The following is a 22,272-nucleotide window of genomic DNA, read 5'->3' on the forward strand; positions in this document are numbered from 1 at the left end:
GTGTACTGTAAAGATTGATGCACATTATATTTAATCAAAATGTGTACTGCAAATATTTGTGCACATTATATTTAATCAATAAATTTTATGCATTCATTTGTTATTGGAAAATTTGACTTAGAATTTATAGAAAATAAATTTTTAATTATCTCTCTTTATTTACATGAAATGTTAAATTCGGTAATATCTTTATAAATAATGCTTTTTGGAACTTACAATATTGCCAAATCTTAATTTGAGCATCTTATTTATGAAATAAAACCATGAAAAATTGTGTTACAGGATCTATAATATTTCTTTTATTACACATTGAAAATCATGGACAAGGTTAAGTCTATTTTCTGTTTATAGACAAATGTCTGGCATACTGATGTAGACGGAATCCAGGAAAAGGTTGATAAGTTGGTAAGCCTTTCTGCACGATGTTTGGAAAGAAACAAAAAAAAAGACAGCGTTACCTCGGCCGTTATTCTTAAAGATTTAAAAGAAATAAGAGTAAGTGGCATAAAATTAACTGACATATTCTTGATGTTTCTTATGTTCTGTTAAATGATATCTGATTTTTAAAAGCGCGCGTGTGTGTGTGTGTGTGTGTGTGTGTGCGTGCGTGCGTGCGTGTGTCTGTCTGTCTGTTGTCTGTCTATTATGTTATGTTATGTTATGATATATATGTATAGATAGTTAAGAGGTATCAAATTAAGATTAAATCATATACTGTGCTAAACAGTAAACTTCACATATCGATAACACAGTTATAGCGAACTTCCGATTATAAGGAACAATTACATTTTGGGCCTAAATTTTGCCCTTCTTTATTAAATATAAAAATATGGTTATAGCGAACACAGTTATAAGGAATTATCGTTTATAAGGAACTCATTTTCTAGTCCCAATTAAGTAACAAGTACAGAAAATTACAGTTTTATAACGAACTCCAAAATATTGGCTATCCGTAAATAGATCCCTTCTTTTCTTCTTTTGTTTTCATCGGCATGGATTAAAACTTGGTCAAACGTACCGTTTATTGTTGTATGTACTTCAATACAGCTATAAAAATGAATTTGTATAGCATTTTGTAATAGCTTTCTATTTAGGATATTTTTAGCATGAGTCGATAAACGACTATTCATTTTATTCCATTATTTCTTTTCTTTTAAAGTTTTGCTCAAGGAAAATAATTGTGATAATTAACATGCTATTTCATGAGTAAAATCGATTTAAAAGTACAAAGTATGCTTGATTGAAATGAAAAGAATATATGTTTTTCATAAGTTAAGGTCAACCTTAATATATAATAGAAGATATTCAATATAAAAGGAAGGAAATATAGAAATCTTGTTTATTCTTAATGACGAACCCAAATGAATTATTTTTCTTAATCAAATGCTTTTCAAAATGGAGGACAATAGTAAACAATCAGTTTGTTATATGTAAATCTGTTCGCTATAAAAACTCATACAAGGAACAAATTTGCTATAAGCTTACAAGGAACTCCGGATATACGGAACAGGTCTTTGATGTCCCAATGAGTTCGTTATAAGCGTTATAAGAGTTTACTGGATAAGCGTTCGTGCGTCCGTGCCTTACCTTTTTAGCTCACCTGTCACAAAGTGACAGGGTGAGCTTTTGTGATCGCTTTTCGTCCGGCGTCCGTCCGTCGTCCGTCCGTCGTCCGTCCGTAAACTTTTACTTTAAATGACATCTCCTCATAAACCACTAAGCCAATTTCATCCAAACTTCACAGGAATGTTCCTTTGGTGGTCACCTTTAAAAATTGTTCAAAGAATTTAATTCCATGCAGAACTCTGTTTGCCATGGCAACCAAAAGAAAAAACTTTAAATATCTTCTTTTAAAAAATCCTAAGAGCTAGAGCTTAGATATTTGGCATGAAACATTTTCTAGTGAGTGTCTATCAAGTTTGTTCAAATAAAAGCCCTGGGGTCAAAATAGGCCCCGCCCCAGGGGGTCATTGATTTTCCCTATATGCATATAGTAAAAACTTTGAAAATCTTCTTTTAAAGAACCCAAAGAGCTAGAGCTAAGATATTTAGCATGAAACATCTTCTAATGAGTGTCTACCAAGTTTGTTCAAATAAAAGCCCTGGGGTTAAAATTGGCCCCGCCCCAGGGGGTCATTGATTTTGACCCTATATATATAGTAAAAACTTAAAAAATCTTCTTTTAAAGAACTCAAAGAGCTAGAGCTTAGATATTTAGCATGAAACATGTTCTAATGGGTGTCTACCAAGTTTGTTCAAATAAAAGCCCTGGGGTCAAAATTGGCCCCGCCCCTGGGGGTCATTGATTTTCTTTATATGTGTATAGCAAAAACTTAAAAAATCTTATTTGAAAAAACCTAAATAGCTAGAGTTTAGATATTAAGCATGAAACATCTTCTAGTGAGTGTCTACAAAGTTCGTTCAAATAAAAGCCCTGGGGTCAAAATTGGACTCGCCCGGGGGTCATTGATTTTCCTTATATGTGTATAGAAAAAACTTAAAAAATCTTTTTGAAAAAACCCAAATAGCTAGAGTTTAGATGTTAAGCATGAAACATCTTCTAGTGAGTGTCTACAAAGTTTGTTCAAATAAAAGCCCTTGGGTCGTAACTGGCCCCGCCCCAGGGGTGTCATTGTTTTTAACTATATGCATATAGTAAAAACTTAAAAAATCTTCTTTGAAAAAAACCCAATGAGCTAGATCTTAGATGTTTAGCATGAAACATCTTATTGGTGTCTACCAAGTTTGTTCAAATAAAAGCCCTTGGGTTAAAATTTGCCCTGGGGGGCGGAGGCCTATATACAGGTGAGCGACCTCAGGGCCATCATGGCCCTCTTGTTTTACAAAGTCCTCTCCTCAGACACCACTCGGCAATTGGGGGAAATTGCCCCGGCCCGGGAGAACATAGATTTTCCTTATATATATACGCGAAGAAAGAATTTAAAAAAATCCTTCTCAAAAACTACAAGAGCTAAAGCTTAGTTGTTTGACATGAAGCATTATCTTTCTTGTAGAACTCCTCTAAGTTTGTATTCAAATTATAGCCCTTGGGTCAAAACTGAACCCACAGTATGGGGTCATGGCTTCCTTACATAATAAATTCTTAAAAGTCTTCTTCTTGAAAACTGCAAGGGTAAAATCTTAGATATTTTGCATGAAACATTGTTTGGTCGACGTCAATATAATTGTTAAAATTTAAGTCCTTCGATCAAATTTGGCCCAGCCAGTAAATTTTTATATCAAGTAGTAATTTTTCTGAAGCAACCAGTGACTTTACATTGCAACCGTTGGCTGTCCATAGCAAGCAGTGACCTCAATCGAAACCATTAACTTTCCATAGAAAATATTGACTTCCATAGCAACCACTGACTTTCCATAACAATCATAGACTTACAATAGCAACAAGTGACTTTCTAAGCAACCAGTGACATCTATAGCAACCAGTGACTTTCCGAGGCAAATATATAGTTAAATAGAAATCAGTGATTTCCAATAGCAAGAAGTGACTTACATAGCGATCATTTACTTTCTATAGCAACCAGTGATTTCTTTAGCAAGCAGTGACTTTCTATAATAACCAAAGGCTTTCCATAGCAGCCAGTGACCTTTATTGAAAATATTGACTTTTCAAAGCAACTGTTGACTTCCACAGAAACCACTTGCTTTCCGTAGCAACCATAGACTTCCTCAGCAACCGATGACTTTTTAAGAAGCCACTGACTTTCCATATTAATTAACCGATAACTCATAACAACTATTGACTTCTGTAGCAACCAATGACTTTTCAACTGTTTGTGTAATCCATAAATATCTTTAAATATTGACCATTTTAGCGGAGTAGCAGAAAGACTATTAAGTGTTTTAACAAATTTTGAGTTCTAGAATTTAAATGTAAAGTTGTTCTTAGGAGACCAAAACCTCCCCGCTTTTTTGGCTATCATTCTGAATATATGCCCCTTTTTCAAGAAACATCTGCAAGAAGGGGTCATTTAGGAGATCTGTGAACGGTACGTTTGATATCCACAACTCCAATTTTGTCTGGAAAATATATCCTACACACATTGAGGAATTTAAATGAAACTTCACAGAAATGTTCACCACTATGAGAAGCTGTGTCGCGCACATGAACCAGCTCACTTGGTCAAAGGTCAAGGTCAAACTAAGAGGTCGTTCTTCGAAGAAAAACTTCTACATGCATACAGGGATTTCATTATGTCTTCAAACAAATGTTCACCATTGTAAGGCGGAGGGTCGCATTCAAAATTTAGGCCCCTGCGGCCAAGGTTGAGGTCACACATATTGGTCAAAATTAAGTTTATAACATGTTAATTTGTAATTCAGACCATTTAGTCATCATTTATTGAGGAGTTGAAACATAAATGGTCATTATCATGACTACCGGTGTAGGTTGATATATGCAAGGTCAAGGTCACGAAAGATGATAAAATCTAGATTTTGCCCAAAGCATATCTCATACCCATATAGTGGGTTTCTAATGAAATTTCATAGAAATCTTGACAACTATGAGACGCAGTGTCATACGCACGAACCAGGTTTCTATGTCAAAGGTCAAGGTCATACTAAGAGGTAATAAAAAAACGTTTTTTCTGGAGCAAAAAAGGATTTCAATATATCTTGGCACAAATGTTCACCATTGGAAAGCGGAGTGTCGCGTACAAAAAAGTCCATGTGGCCAAGGTCAAGGTCACACATATGTGTCAAAGTTCAGATAAAATATGAGAATGTGTATTCGGATCATTTAGTCAGGATTCTTAGAAATGTTGACAAGTTTGAGAAGCAGTGTCATGCGCATGAACCAGGCCTCTAGGTCAAAAGTCAAGGTCACACTTAAAGGTAATAGAAAAACGCTTGTCCGGAGCAAAACCTCTACATGCATACAGGGATTTCAATAAAACTTGGCACAAATGTTCACTATCGTAAAGCAGAGTGTCGCGTGCAAAATTCAGGTGCCTGTCGACAAGGTCAAGGTTACATATTTTGGTCATAGTTCAGATAAAAATATGAAAATGTGTTTTCGGACTATTAGGGAAATCATCTAAACACAAATTGTCATTATCATGACTACTGATGATACAAATAATTTAGATTAATATATGCAAGGTCAATTTCAATAAAGATGATAAAATATAGAGATTTTGTCATGAGCATATCTCCTACACATATGAAGGGATTCTAATGAAACTTCATAAAAATGTTGACAACTATGAGAAGCAGTGTCATGTGCATGAACCAGGTCCCTAGGTTTAAGGTCAAGGTCACACTTAGAGGTCATTGAATAACGCTTGTCTGGAGCAAAACTTCTACATGCATAGAGTGATTTCATATAACTTGGCACAAATGTTCACCATTGTGAGGCTAACTATTGCGCACATAATCAAGGTACCTGCAACCAGTGTCAATGTCACATAGAGGGGTCAAAGTTTGTTTACAGGGGCCATTGAGTCACCATTTATTGATGGATTGTAATACAAATGATAACTGTCATGACTACAAGTGTGGCACATGTTACTTAGGTTGATATTTGCAAGGTCAATGTCACTAGAGATGATAAAATATCCAGATATTGTCCGGATATTGTCAAGAGCATATCTCCTATATGCATATCTCTTTGTGAAAAGCTTTTGAGACGGGCGTATTTTGCGTCAATGTTGCCCTTGGGTGACATGGTGTCAATACCGATTGTAAGAGGTGTACTGTGAGCCCAAGGAAATCCATGAATTTGACAGTATCTTTGATATTATCCAGTGATGATTGATATGAACTGCCTTGTAAGCATGAGTCATCAATATAGGCAGTATTTATATGACATAATGCTCGCAAATGTGCGGAAACTATCTCACCTCATTATTTGTGGGATTTTTTTCGAGATGAGTTTAGACCCATGAACAAGACTTTAATTTGATATCGATAGTTATTGTGCCAGAAGCGAAAATATTTGTTGTCTGCCTTGTGAATTGGAATTTCATTAAATGTCTCAGAAATGTCAACCGGCCAAACGAAGCAATGCGTATCTTATTTATGGCAGTTTGTAATATTTCCATTTTGTAATTAGTGCTTGTCATGTGGTTTTCATTTAATGCTTTTAGATTATAGATTAATGTGTAGATTGATATGTATTCATATTCTTCTGACTGAGCTACAGGTTATATAATGTTACATTTGAAGGATCTATCAATTACAATGTTCAGCTTGAATTGATCTCCTAAAGAAAACGTTAAAGTCAGAGAACTTGAATACAATTTTGTCTAAGACCATTTGCAAGTTGTATGTTATACTCATTAATAGTGTCCAATATCCATTTGTCATAATTGATTTTATACCAGTTTTTGCTATGGTTTTTGTTCTTCCCTGCTACAAAACTATTTGGATTTTATTTTTACTTTCAAAGATTCTACATTTCTTATTTCCAGCTCTTTTGCTACCCGAATGATTCTTTTTGTGTATGTCCCCTCGTTTGTTACCTCGACTTTTTTCTTTTTTAAATGTAAACTTTTTGGCGTTCAAAGACACCAACTTTTCACTTCTACTCGCCCATTTCACCCATTAAGTACAAGTTCTCTTCTTTATGGAAAAAAAATCAGAAGAAGAAAACTCTTTTTAGCTCACCAGAGCCGAAGGCTCAGGGTGAGCTATTAGTATCAAAGGGGGATACTCCGGCGTCCGTCGTCCGTCGTCATGCGTCAACAATCGTCTTCTTCTCTGAAACTGCTGGGCAGATTTACTTCAAATTTGGTCTGTATCATCCTTGTGACAGTCACACTTGAATTTGCTCATGTCATTTTAATTCGCCCCTTTTAGGGGTCAGCAGAGCTAAAAATAGAAAAACCTCTTAAACATCTTCTTCTACAGAACTAATGGATGGATGATCACCAAACTTTTCTATAGCATTCTTTAGTAGTGTTTTATCAAGTTTGCTCATATAAATTTGATTGGCCCCTTTTAGGGGTCTCTAGGGCTAAAAATAGAAACACCTTTAAACATCTTCTTCTACAGAACCAACGGATGGATGATCACCAAACTTTGTCTGTAGCATTCTTGGGTAGTCTTTTATCAAGTTTGTTCATATTAATTTGATTGGCCCTTTTTAGGGGCCACTAAAGCTAAAAATAGAAATACCATTAAACGTCTCTTTCTACAGAACTAATGGATGGATGATCACCAAACTTTGTCTGTAGCATTCTTGGGTAGTCTTTTATCAAGTTTGCTCATGTCATTTCAATTAGCCCGTTTTAGGGGATCAGCAGAGCTAAAAATAGAAAAACCTTTAAACATCTTCTTCTACAGAACTAATGGATGGATGATCACCAAATTTTATCTGTAGCATTCTTGGGTAGTCTTTTATCAAGTTTGCTCATATTAATTTGATTGGCCCCTTTTAGGGGCTGCTAAAGCTAAAAATAGAAATACCTTTAGACGTCTCTTTCTACAGAACTAATGGGTGGATGATCACCAAACTTTGTCTGTAGCATTCTTGGGTAGTCTTTTCTCAAGTTTGCTCATATTAATTTGATTGGCCCCTTTCAGGGGCCACTAAAGCTAAAACTAGAAATACCATTAAACGTCCCTTTCTACAGAACTAATGGATGGATGATCACCAAACTTTGTCTGTAGCATTCTTGAGTAGTGTTTTTATAAAGTTTGCTCATATTAATTTGATTGGCCCCTTTTAGGGGCCACTAAAGATAAAAATATAAAAATATTTAAAGAATGTATAAGCTGTGTGCCTTATTACGGGTCTTGTAAAATTGGTCTTTTCTTAAAAAAATAAGTACCTGTTTTTTTAATGACACTTTATATTTATATTGTAACCTCCTTTAATTTGTAGAATTTAAAACACAGCTTTGTGTGAAGTTGAAACATGTTTGTTTTGTATTTACAAAGAGACTGTATAGCAATTATAAGTATGATCAAATTTGATGAAAGGGAAACAACCTATGTCTTTCATAAATGTGATCTGTTATGCAATTATTCTAAGCTGGGAGTAATGACCTGTTTGCTTATGAAATTATTTGAGGTCATGACCAATTGGGAGAGAAAATTTGATATTTACAAAACCACTTGAACATGATGATTAACAACAAACTTTATAGTGATGATTTATCATAAATGTTTTCAGAAATAGGTAATACTTAATCGAAAAGGTAGTATACAGCTATGTTATACAGTAAATGCTTTTTTTCAAGTTTGAATACTTTCACATTGAATCAATTATTATGCTTTGTATCTGAACTGTTAACATATCTGCACATAGTTTTTTCATTTTACATGCTTAAATAAAACCCTGATCCCAAAACTCACTAGACATGCACTATGGCAAAGTTCAGTGGTATAGAAAAAATTAAGTTCTGATTTTTTACAAATGCAATCTTGTTAAGCATAAAATCTGCCATAGAATTTGGATACACTGATTACATCAGAAACTGTCTATAGGGTCATTGGTAGGTCAGTGAACAGAATTTTTCTCCAGGAAATAAAATTAGGCCAAAAGTAAGATTTTGTTTTCTGCACTTTTATAACAAAGATGAGTTTGTATGCTCATTTTTTATATTAAATTCTGTTAAAAATTGTTTTATTTTTTTCAATCTTTATTGAATTGGATTCAAACTTGGAGAAAGCACATTTCAATCAATTTTGGAAGACATTGTTGAACCTTGTTTCATGTCCATATCAGTTTCACTTATGTGATTTTTAGCTCGACTATTCGAAGAATATGAGAGCTATTGTAGTCGCCCCGGCGTCGGCGTCGGCGTCCGCGTCAGCGTCCGCGTCGGCGTCTGCGTTGGTTAAAGTTTTTTGTAAAGTCAAATATCTCAATTATTGCTGGAGATAACAATTGAAACTTACAATACTTATTTATAGTAACAAGGTACATCATATTGACAAGTTGGATAACTCTACCTACAATATTGACAGAATTATGCCCCTTTTTAACTTAGAAATTTTGGTTTAAGTTTTTTGTAAAGTCAAATATCTCAATTATTGTTTGAGATATTCAATTGAAACTTACAATACTTATTTATAGTAATAAGGTACATCAGATTGACAAGTTGGATAACTCTGCCTACAATATTGACGGAATTATGCCCCTTTTTAACTTAGAAATTTTGGTTAAAGTTTTTTGTTAAGTCAAATATCTCAATTATTGCTTGAGATATTCAATTGAAACTTACAATACTTATTTATAGTAATAAGGTACATCAGATTGACAAGTTGGATAACTCTGCCTACAATATTGACGGAATTATGCCCCTTTTTAACTTAGAAATTTTGGTTAAAGTTTTTTGTTAAGTCAAATATCTCAATTATTGCTTGAGATATTCAATTGAAACTTACAATACTTATTTATAGTAACAAGGTACATCAGATTGACAAGTTGGATAACTCTGCCTACAATATTGACAGAATTATGCCCCTTTGAAACTTAGAAATTTTGGTTAAATATTTTTTGTAAAGTCAAATATCTCAATTATTGCTTGAGATATTCAATTGAAATTTACAACACTTTTTTATAGTAACAATGTTCATCATTTTGCAAAATTGCATAACTCTGTCTGCAATATTTGCAGAATTATTTGCCCCTTTGAAACTTAAGAAATTTTGGTTAAAGGTTAAAGGTCTTCAAAGATATTTACTTGAAACTTTACACATGTACTTAGGGTCATAATTTGAGGGTCATAATTGTATGTCACTGACCAAGTTCCATAACTCTATCTTGCATTAAGGCTGATTCATATCCCTTTTTCTACTTAGTCTCTTGGTTAATGTTTACATGCAAGTTTTACATATCTCAATAACTATTAAAGATATTTATTTAAAACTTCACATATGCATTTAGGGTCAGAATTGTAGGTCACTGACAAAGATCCATAATTCTATCTTGCATTTAGGCTGATTTTTCTTCCCCTTTTCAACTTAGAAATTCATGATAAAGTTTTGCTTGTAAGCTGTTATCTCCATAACTACTGAAGGGTTTGTGCCTTTTTTGGGACAATTTTATGCATTCATAATAATAAAGCAGTGATTTACTTGATAAAACATCTTAAAAACAAGCCTTTGTACCTTTTCTGTCAAATTTATGTATTCATAGGTAATTAGTATTATTATACTCAATAAAACACCCTTGTGACATTACCTTCCAAATAGTCAAGCCAATACTGTATAATTAGACTCTCTCTAAGGCCTATAACATGAATTTATAAAAAAAAGATTAGCCCTTTGGTGAACATAAAAAATTTAACATTATCAAGGCTCTTTTACTATCAAGCACTTAGAATAGTCGAGCATGCTGTCCTACTGACAGCTCTTGTTTTATGTATAGACTTTATGTTTGGACAAGGGGTGTTTGGGGAAATTGAATTTTCATATCAGCTGACCTGCTTTGATTTCTTTGATATCATTTGACCTACTTTCTTGTTTATTGACATACAGACTTGTAATTTGGATAAGGGGTGTAATTTGTGATGCTGAATTGAATTTTGATATCAGCTGACCTTCTTTTGATATTTTTCGGCGTAGCTGTATTAAAATGGATTTTGACCTAGATTTGTAACAAATGAAATTGTTAGTTACAAAATCTTCAGCTAAAAGAGGGTGTTTTTCATTGGTGGAAAGACTGGCTGTTATGAATTTAAGGACAAATTCGTAATCTTTAGTTTACTTGTCTCTAAGAATAAAGTTGTTTTAAAAATATTAATACAATCGTAAACTAAATATCACAACGTTATGACAAAAACAAAGATATATCAAAAACAAATATATACAGTACATATGATTTCATGTACAATTTATTTTGTTGATTATATTAACGACAAACCCAACTTTTTGTTTTTCAGCCTTTACTTAAACATTCGATTACTACTCACTCGTACTTTATTTGCCGTAGCTTTTCTGTTTTCTATGAAAATGAACGATATTTTTGATCAACAAAAAGATTCTCCAGAGCTGATATGAATTGCGAAAAATAATATATTTAAAATGCAACATTATCATAAAGAATCGCAAAACTTTAAGTATTATTTTTTGTGCGTAATAATAACAAATTAATTTATTCATAGTTATTCGGCGTTTGTTTACACCGGTAGGTAAATTTACCGAAATACACCCCAATTGACTACCTCAATCTGAAACTGTCTCACTTGATAATCAGTGTAATTGATGGGTTATACAAAATTGAGTTTAGTACTTATTATAAAAATAAATAGATATATTTCTGTATATATGGAACAACATTTATTTTTTACATTCCACATTTAAAGTACATTGTAAAATATAACCTGTGTAGGTGTACGACACGTAGCCATGCCAGTAGGCTTAAATAGTACCTACACCTCATACCCCTAGTATATACAAATACTAGTCAAGCTGTGCAATTTTTAATAGAAATCCTTTTTTTTTTATAAAATACATAATTATAACTTTTACTAGTAAGGTTATGTTTAACTTTTGATTTAAGTCTTCAATTATTCATTTTCATTGCCAGATAGATAAGAAGGCATTATAAATAGTATAGTTCAGAGTTGATATGTTCCATTGATTGTTTATTACAGTTTGTATTCTTTCATAAATAAAAGATATAAACAACAAAAGATTTTGGTGTTATTATCATGACCTAATAATTGCAGCATTTTATGCACAGAAGTGCTTTTACAAAATGAAGGTCAGATACATATAAGTTAATATTATTTAACAATAAAATTCAAGTTGTCAGCTGATTGTGGCCTTTGCAGTCTCTAAATTTGGTAGTGTGGTTGGTTATTATCTGGTATTGACTTTGAAACCAGTAGTCAAAAGTCACGGTGACAAAAAAGCTTTTAGCATCTATAATAACATGACTAATTTGTTGACATTATAGGAGCATACATGTTTCAGCTAAGTTTAGACAACTGTCATAAATTATACTAGAAACCACCAAATTTATTTCAATTTAGACATTTATATTGTTATAAAGTATAAATATCATTAATTTTGAAAATATTCTAAAGCTATGAGACATTTTGCACTGAATTTACGCCGATTATCTTTTTTTAAAGATATTTCTTGTTTACATTGTTTTACCTATTGTCATTTTTAGGTACAGTTATATTAACATAAAAAAATTATAGAATGTACTTCAAACATCTTCACCTTACATATTTTGCATGTGACATTTTGTATATTCATTCATAAAAGTTATGAAAAAAAGTCCTATCAAAATTACCCCTGCTTTATTGGTCAATTATTCTGCATTTATTCTACATAGTCTCATAGGAATACACTTGCAACATAAATATTTTAAATAAAGCTTTTCCAAAATATTGACAATAAGTGGACAATGAATGGTGGGCCATATGAAGGATCTAGGGTCATCTTGGCCATATGGTTTATTATGAAGGGAAAAAACAGTCATTGCTGTAAAGTATATAGCTACATGGGCAAGTTAAAGTTGAGCTTTATAACACTAAAAAACAGTTGTTTCTGGTGAGCGACTAAGGGCCATCATGGCCCTCTTGTTCATTTTATGAGATTCAAAAATACACATATATTTAAATAATAATTAATATATACTTGTAGCTGTAAATTTAACAATGATCGTTAATCAGATTTTAATTCTTTTTAATTCCTCTCATATATAACAAATTTTGAACATCCCTTCAACCCATCAATTATTCAGTTCAGGAAAATGATTTTTAATATAAAAAATATGATAGCAAATGTTCAATTCCCTTTTTTTCAAGGTTACGTCCATTTATTCTTGCAACTTGATACTTGTTTCCGTTTTAATATTTGTTATTGCTCATGCGTATAGTCTTAAAACATGTTTTCGTTTCTTCATCTTATTATGCTTAAGGGAAAGACATAGTCCAAGAGATGGCGGGGTTTTATTGCAATTTACCGTATCACCAAAAGAAACATTGCCATAATAAAGTATATTGTTTGTAGTTTCTAAAAACCCATTTCTTAAGTTACGCAGCCCGGGCAAAAATATGAAAATTCAAGATGGCCGCCAATATGGCCGCCAAAAATTACAAAATACCACATAATTTTTGTTTCTTGATTTTTTACATACGGATTTTGTACAATGTAGTTTTAATTGCACAATATCAGGTAAAATATGCCTACTTTATGATTCAATCAAGCAAAAATGACAATTATATGGCAAACTTTAAAATTATCACTATCAATTTACCTAAAAAGTGGTAAAAAAAAGCATTTTTGACAATATGATGACTTTCGTTTTTCCGTATTGAAACAATATAAATGGAATTGCATTGAAATTGTGTGTACTTTATCAATTTAACATAGCTAGACAAGTTAAGCATAAAAAATCATTATCTGGAGTATTTATGATGTAAGAGTAGAGCTTCAAAAGTGGTGGGGTAAAATTACCGAAAAAATATTCAAAATTACAATGTTCCCAAAACATGCATTTACATTATAATTTCAGTTTAATGTATAGGATATTGTGTTTTAAATTGTATGTTATTTGTCATTTGAACATTTCTTGATAAGTTAAGCATAAAACTTCATTACCTGATCATTTATCACAGATGAGTACAGCTTCAAAAGTGGGTGGGGTAAAATAACCGAGAAAGAAAGAGGAAAAAAAAGAAGAAAAAAAGTTCACAATAATTAAGCTTTTAAAACTTGTCTGTACTTTACAATTTTAGTGTTTTTATCATGTAATTGAATTTTGTGATAAGAAATATAAAAATTGTATTACATTAAAGAAGAAAGAAACATCATGACATCGCAATTTAAAATTATCACAAAAAATGGTACCGAAACACACATTTTGAGATTTTGTTGCCTTAAGATATATCGTAGAATGAAATTATGTCATAGTTGTCTGTCTTTTATCAGTTGTTTATAGTTTGACAAGTCATTAAAAGTAGTTAACTTATCATATATCTTAGAATTTTAAAACTCGGTGGGGAAAAATAACACCTCAACCATTAAATATAATGAACTTGCTTCTTTTGTTCTATTATAATATATGTCCAACAATTATGTGATGGCATTTTATATGTTTTGAAAACAAAAATATTGTATAGATAAATACTTTTTTGAAAAGATTTTTTTATAATGTTCTTTCAGCAAAATTTGTAAAATAGTTTTGGTTGACACGTCATCAGTATCATTTTAATTTTGACTACTTTATTATCTTAAACATGAAAGAAAAGAGAAATGGTTATTGTCATTGGTAAAAGGAGCATTTATTAATGAATGTTGTGCAAATATCATACTAAATAAAATCACAGTCATAGAAAATTGCAATAGTGGATAGCAAAAGGTTTTTAAGCCTTAATGGACATATCAATTAAATTTAAAACACAATTTCTGCACAAAAGAAAACAGTCAATTTCAATACTTAAAATAAAAGCAGCATTTTATGCCCCTCTCCTACAAAAAATTGAGAGGAATTATTAATTGTACAGTGCCATCCCTTCTTCCATATTCCTTACTTTGAGTGTGGTCCATACCTTTGCATATTTTGCATACATAAATTGTGCACTGATGGTCATGTCAAGTCAATAATTATGTCATTCCTGGATTGATTTTTGAAATAAATTAATAAAAATGTTTTTTGACATTATATTAATGTGTGACATTCAAAAATCAAGTCACACTTGTACTTCCATATTCATAATATAATTAATAGATGGCGTTGTCTTTCCAACGACATTGTCATTCATGGATGATTTTTTACCATTATGCATAATTTGTTTTACATTGATCTGATGTGTATCACGCCAAAACAAGATGTGTTGCTCAAAGTCAAAAAGGAAATAATCAAGTCTCTGGCTCAAAGGTTAAGGTCATAATTGTCAATTGTCATAATTTGTACATAAATTTGTAAATCTTTGATAGATTTTGGAAATATTATGCGTAAAAATGCTGCTTATTAAATGGATAATCGACCTTAAGATGTAAACTTTACTATAATTATGACAATGTTTCCAAATGTATACAATATAGTCTGAGAGCTTAGGTTTCTTGCTATGCAGGTAATATGCAAGCATAGTTTTCATAGATAGATTTAGGGCATGATAACAACAACAAAAGAAGGTTAATAAATGCCATATAATTAAGTCAGTCGCTATGTCCATCTGTAGTATGCCTGCCTAGCTCAATGAGAGAGCAATAAGAAATGAAGAAGTCACTTGCTTCATCCTCCGACAAATAAATTTCTTTTTGAAAATAAATCTCTCATCGCTTATTCAAATATCATGTGAGGTAAACAGGGGTCACTTGCTCAGAAATTTTCTACTTAATTATCAAGGAAATCCGGTTAGGTGGATCGAAAGCCGAAATAAGACCAAAACATTTGTTATAGAACACCAAATTTATGTTTCGCCCATTGTTTTCTCATTAACACATCCTGATAATTAGGGGACCATACGCCACTTTTAATGTACTGGCTGAAAAAAGTCATTTTGAGCTTTCCATGATGACCTCCGTATTAACACATATGCGAATGTTTCAAAATTCAAATTTTACTATTTCATGCTAAAGGTTGAATTATCCTTGAGGAGGTGCTTGGGGTTGTGGACGGTAGTTTGCACTATTCAGTACCATCCATGAACAGGCTCAATAAACCAAGTCTGCAACATTTTCAATTTTACTGTTTATTGGAAGTTCTTTAGGGATTGTATTTTTTCCCTATTCACACCTGTAACTTATGCCAGACTAGCATTGTTTAGAATAAATATACTCGAAATCGTTTAAGCAAATAGAATGAAAAACGGAAAGCTTTAAGAATACACAATATGGCACACTTACGCTCGTTTCTTTTATGCCTATTTTTTGGACAGCAGTGATATATGCAAGCTTCTAACAACGTCCTCCAAGCAAAATTCAGTATTTAAACAAAATGTAGTGAAATTATAAAAAGTGAAACTTAAAATTTTAAACATCCGTAGACAAGTTCATAAGACGGTAATCAAGGGATCTTCAATGTAACAATTGCGCCACTCCATCAAAAACAGTATATGGACCCAAGTAAAAAATAATGCGTGTAGCCTAAATATGAAAATTATGTTGAACTAGATAATTGAATTTTTTAAAATAGGGTTATGAAGTCTTAATATCAGATAAAAGCCACCAAAGGAGAAATCTTAAGTCAGGCAACACATCCTTAAGGGTGATATTCAGTATTCACGAAGGAATACTAGAACCACCCAACGGGGAAAAAGTCAAAAAGAAAAAAAACTAAAACTATGCATCACAGCAATGTTATTGTGCTGAAAGATTTTCTAGGATCAAAAATATAACATCCTAGATTGGCCAAACTGTCAGGAGCGGATGCATCATTTTTGCCATCTACACCGTCAGTGCTCAGTGTGATTTTGAAGCACTCACAAAATACTGACATTTAAAATCTTATTTCTGCTAAATAGTGAGACAACACATAACATAGCTAATGGATCTGAAGGAAACAGCGACTATGTACTTATAAATGTAAATTAAAACTAAATGATGGTCGGTTGCTTTGTGCGAAAATTGTTGCTTTTAAATCGACTTTTGTACAGAATGTATTAGTGCATAATTTCAAGATGTATGTATTTCTGTGACAAGTATTGATAGCTTAAACATGTTTTAACTATTTGGATGTTTTGTGTGCAGTAACATTCACAACTTTTGCTAAACTTATTCATATATGATTGCTAATTTTATAAATGACAATTCTTCTTACCTTTGTCAAATTAAAAAATGATGATGTGTTTATATCATATTTCACAACTACACTCTCACAAAATGCATTTCACAGACATCATGTTCTTGATTAATATACAAATGTGTCTTTTGATGTTGCACTTATTCATTATCCCTCATGTACAGGCTCAATCAAACCGAGTCTGCAATTCTTATGTTATTTTGTTGTGATTAATGCTTCCAAGGGATCACTTTGTTTCCAGAATTTTGTACTTCACAACAGCAGGTGTTATGTGCCGTGTGGCAGCCGTAAAAAGTTGCCCCGTACTTCACTTCAGTGTTGTTATATTTTCTGGTCCTTCGGGATCATTGATGCCAACACTATAAAGTGTTGAGAATTGAGTACCGCTCAAGCCGGTGCTAGGGGGCGTGAGGGATGTTGCACTTATTCATTATCCCTCATGTACAGACTCAATCAAACCGAGTCTGCAATTCTTATGTTAATTTGTTGTGATTAATGCTTCCGAGGGATCACTTTGTTTCCAGAATGTTGATGTATTTAATTTTAATTATGATGCAAAATTTCTTACCTTTATCAAAGGCACATTATGCCTAAAAAAACAAATAAATTAAATAACGGTTAAAGAGAATGTAATATGCTTGTTACCTGAATAAAATAGCAATAAATCTAAAATACTTTGTAGTAAATGCAGCAAAATGTAAGAAAAGTAGTACTTTAACTTCCTTCCATACAAACTATTTATTCACAAAAACTATACGTATTGCCAAAACGTAACAGATAAAATAGTTCAAGTGATTGGCCAGTGAGTAAAGATATGCCGATAACATAAAACTATACCAAAATTAAAAAAGCTTTAGAGAAAGGAAGCTTTTCTGAGGCATAATAGGCCTTTAAGGAAAACATAATCAATTACAGGTGTTATAAATATGTATCAAAATTAATGAAATTACATTTTTTTGTAGAAAGAACGTAATAAAAACTGTTTCTGTCCATAAGAGTATGTTGTAAAAGCATCGTGATGTCTTCAGGTCTAAGTTCAATTTTATCCCACACACTTTTTAGTGCTTCTTTTCTGAGACTCATGCCTCGCGACAATTTCAATTAAAACACAGTTACATCTATTTTATGTTACAAAGATGAAACAAATGTTACCAAAATACTAGTATGTTGTTTTTATACATTTTTGTGTGAATTAATTATGATAAATAAAACATTTAAATGATGTTTTTTTCTTAATTGATTACAGAATTTATCTACTGGAATTTGAAAATAATTGTATTTGCTATACAGCCTCTTTTTTACCATAAAAAACATCTTTTTGAGTACACACATACAAGATTTGATAAGTTTTCACTCCATACACTATAGATAAACACAGTGTAAATATATAACGTCATTATAACTGGCGCTTTTTAGTAAGGACCATATTAACTTGACCAACAATAGGGAGTGCATCTTTCCAAACTTTTTTATTCAAAAATGTTCAGTAAGAATTTCGTAGATTTCACAAAAATATCTGCAATATAAGTGTTTTACCAAAATATTACTATGCTAGGAACATCGTTAACATAATTTATTGATATTAATTGTCAGAAAATGGCACAACATGACTATTAAACATTAAAAAGTAAAAGCATGTTCTGTTAGCTCTTTAATTTTTAAAGTGTTATGTCGGACCCATTTTTTCCCCTCTGTGATACATTCTCTTGTAATGATTTTCATGCCAATCTATTACAGCTATAATCAACTAAAACAACTGTAGCACAATTCTTCTACTTTGTGTCAAGAAGATATACTAAAAGGCAACAAAATGCAAAAACTGTTTTTTTTACCTATTAAATTTTTGGTTAATTGTGATAATCTTAAAGGTTGCTATGACATGATGTTTCTTTTCTTCTTAAATATAATACATATTTATATATCTTACCACAAAATTCAATTAATATATGATTATTGCACTTAAATTGTAAAATAAGGGCAAGTTTTAGGAGCTTATTAATTTTTAACGCGCTTTATTGAGGGTTATTTTACCCCACCCACTTTTGAAGCTGTACTTTTCTGTTATAAATGCGTCAGGTAATGAATTTTTATGCTTAACTTATCAAAACATGTTCAAATGATAAAGAACATACAATTAAAACACAATTTCCTATACATTAAACAGAAATTATAAAGTAAAGGCAAGTTATGGGAACATTGTAATTTAAATTTCTTTTTCGGTAATATTACCCACCCACTTTTAAAAATCTACTCTTACGGCATAAATGCCCAGAAAATAATTTGTTTATGCTTAACTTGTATATCTATGTTAAATTTATAAAGTACACACATTTTAAATGCATTTTCGTTTATATTGTGTAAATACGGAAAAACGAAAGTCATCATATTGTCAAAAAATGCTATTTTTTACAACTTTTTTGGTAAATTGATAGTGATAATTTTAATGTTTGCCATATAATTGTTATTTTTACTTGATTGAATCATAAATCAGCCATATTTTATCTGATATTGTGCAATTGAAACTACTTTGTACCAAATCCGTATGTAAAAAATCAAGAAACAAACATTATATGGTATTTTGTAATTTATGGCGGCCATATTGGCGGCCATCTTGAATTTTTGTACTTTTGCCCGGGCTGCGTAACTTAAGAATTGAGTTTTTAGAGACTACAAACAATATGCTTTATAATGACAATGTTTCTTTTGGTGATACGGTAAATTGCAATAAAACCCCGCCATCTCTTGGACTAACAGTTGCTCATGTTGCTAGAACTTGTTGTTCAACCCTTTTGCCCTTATAAGTGTTGTTATGTGAAAATAATATTCTTAAATTTTATTCAAAGAGCAAAAAATATTGTTAAACAAAGCAAACTTTTTTTCTTCAAAAAAAAAAATAAAATAAATAAAGGTATTGTTAAAATCATGTTGGCGATGCCATTGATGTTGCCGTTGCCGTCCGAAAACTTGTATCTTGATCAAAACTTTTTAAGTTCTTAGTGTATTGTCTTCATACTTGGCTACAACAACCCTTGGGACAAGACTTTCAAGTAGACTAGACTTACATTGACCTTCATTTATTATTTACATTGTCCTTAAAGGTCAAATGTCTAAATTTTGCTGATATTTGCTATATGTATCTATAGCTTTGTTATACATTTTTGTATTTTTATGGATTGTCTTCAAACTTAAACATAATTATCTTTAAGGATAGACCTGAAAGTTAACCAGACAGAAATTGATCTTCACTCATAAATGAACTTGACCTTGAGGGTCAAATTATTGAAATTGTCTCTTTTTTGCACATCAGACTGGCGTTTCAATTGGTTTTACATATGCCGGAAATTTCATCGGGCATTGGGGGGTACCGGATGAGTCGAGTTTTTTACAATGGCTTGCTAAGGATGACGTAATTTCACCGTTATGAATGAAGTTGTAATTTCATACGCTGTACTAAGTGTAGTGACAAAAGAATCCAGGAAAATTGTTTTATTAAGGTTAGGAATTTAAATTATAATAATGGAATATGGTAGAATATACTAGAAATAATATCTGGCATTGGTATGAGGTTCAGATCGGAATATTTGAGTGGGCGGGTCCCCTCGAGACGGATATTCCGATCCGAACCGCAACATATGACAGGTATTATTTTTCTTAAAGGTTGAACTGATATTGACCTTGAGCTTTGAAAGATCTAGACTGGTCATTGTCAAAGTATTGAATTTTTGTTTGTCGTAATTTTGTAACTTATGTACGGATCTGGCTCATACGTGGACAAAAGAACACCTGTTATCAAACAGACATGTGGAATAATTTAGAAATGACCTTGACCTTCAAATGACCTTGACCGTCAATTGATTGGAGTTTGATTATATTTCTAAACTTTGTCATTTATTTATTGAATGGATTCATACCTAGACAAAACAACAAGTGCAACTAGACAGACATAGGAAAACTAAACAATAGGACAAACTTATTTTCTTGTTGACTTTTTTCTAAAAATTTTTAAACCGGTTTATTTGATTGCTTTAAGGAAAAGAAAAAAAATCGAGCGTTGCCCTCGCACAGGGGTGGCTCTTGTTTTGGAAGGCATGGTGATATGGTACTTTTTTATTGTCCTAGCTTGGAGTCCCCGTTTGGATAAAAATGCCTGATTAGTGTGTGTGTGGCAGATTTATCAGTTGAACCCTTGTTGCCTTCAGTTCTTTTCACTGCTTTTTGTAGATTTTAGCGAGGAGTTGAGCTGCTTAAGGCTCATTATCGCCTTTAGTCTTTAAAGATCCTGTAACTCAATGTTTTGTGGATTTATATCATAAATACACTGCTTAAATGATGATTTATCAATATTGTAAGTTCCAAAAAGCATTATTTGTAAAGATATTATCGAATTTAAGTTTCATGTTAATAAAGGGATGTAATTAGAAATTTATTTTCTTTACAGTCAATTTTGTTTCAATAAGAATTGAATGCATACATTTGATGATTACATATAATGTGGACAAATATTACCAGTACATATTTTACATATTCTTCAGATATGATTAAAAAATTTTAATATATAAATTTTTAATTTAAGCATAATTATATACATATATAAAATTTCACTTTAGTGAGGTAACAACTACAACATACAGAGGATCTTTAACTGATCGAGAGGTATTGGCTGCTTTGAATGTAAGGCAAAGGATTTTTAAAGTATCCATCAGGCAATTAGTGACATCCTACAAATAACCCTTTGTCTTAAAATAGACCAATGCTCTAAGGAGTTGGGTGAGAGCTAGTCCATTATTTCCAGTGACCTTCTGTAGAGGAAAATCTACATGCTTAGTGTTTTGTTGACGATCACTTCTATTGCAGGAACTTGAAGTTGTTTACCTTCCTAAAAGGTTTGCATTTTCCTTGTTTACCTCTTTGATTTTCAGCATCTTTTTTGTCGGAAGCTAGAAGAGCTTTGTTAGTGATTTGGACTAGTTAATCACTGACTTTTTGTCCCGATCTTTTCGGCTTAAAACTCAGAAATGCCCCAGAAGCACTTTCTTATTTTTCCTCTTTTTCCAGCCTTAAGAAGTCATCAATAATTAACTCATTGTCCGTATCTGATATTATGTGACTGGAACTAAGGCCACGTTTGTAGGTGATTGATTTTTTACCGCAACCGTTTTCATTTTTCCTTTATCATCTGTTTTGTTAGGGTTTCATTTTGATTATTTACTGCCTTTCACTTTTGTAAACTTCTAATATCCTGCCTCATAACGGTGACAGCTTACGCCAACGTGTTCACACCTTGCATGACCGAAATGAATTCTGTCATATGAATTATGTCATTTGTTTACGAATTTCCCTCAGCAACAAATCATTATTATTCCCTTTGGTGCGCAGTACTTGCTCCACCTTGGCGCCCGCTCTTGTCTGTTGCCAATTTCATCTTGTATACCTGAATAAGTGAACTTCATCCGCTGCTTGCGAACCTGTGTATTCCCAATGTAGACATAATTTGGACACTTTAGATTATGTTTCAATTTGCATTTGAAAGATGCCAGTGATGAAAAATTTCGAAATTCGGAGGAAAGTTTTTTCCAGTCCCGAATTACGGAGGGCAA

General features: G+C 32.1%; 1 protein-coding gene across 2 annotated transcripts in view; it reads left to right on the top strand.

Moving 5' to 3' along the window:
• LOC132737592 (uncharacterized) overlaps positions 1-22,272 on the top strand; it is a 126,563-nt gene that overhangs the window by 62,600 nt on the left and 41,691 nt on the right. For both annotated transcript variants that reach the window (XM_060724905.1, XM_060724906.1), the window contains exon 11: positions 352-495. In XM_060724905.1, coding sequence (XP_060580888.1) covers positions 352-495 — 144 coding nt within the window. The remainder of the gene's footprint in view (positions 1-351; positions 496-22,272) is intronic.

This window comes from Ruditapes philippinarum, unplaced genomic scaffold (assembly GCF_026571515.1).
Source record: "Ruditapes philippinarum isolate M1 unplaced genomic scaffold, ASM2657151v2 ctg3159_1_1_1_1, whole genome shotgun sequence".
NCBI classification, from domain to species: Eukaryota; Metazoa; Mollusca; class Bivalvia; order Venerida; family Veneridae; genus Ruditapes; species Ruditapes philippinarum.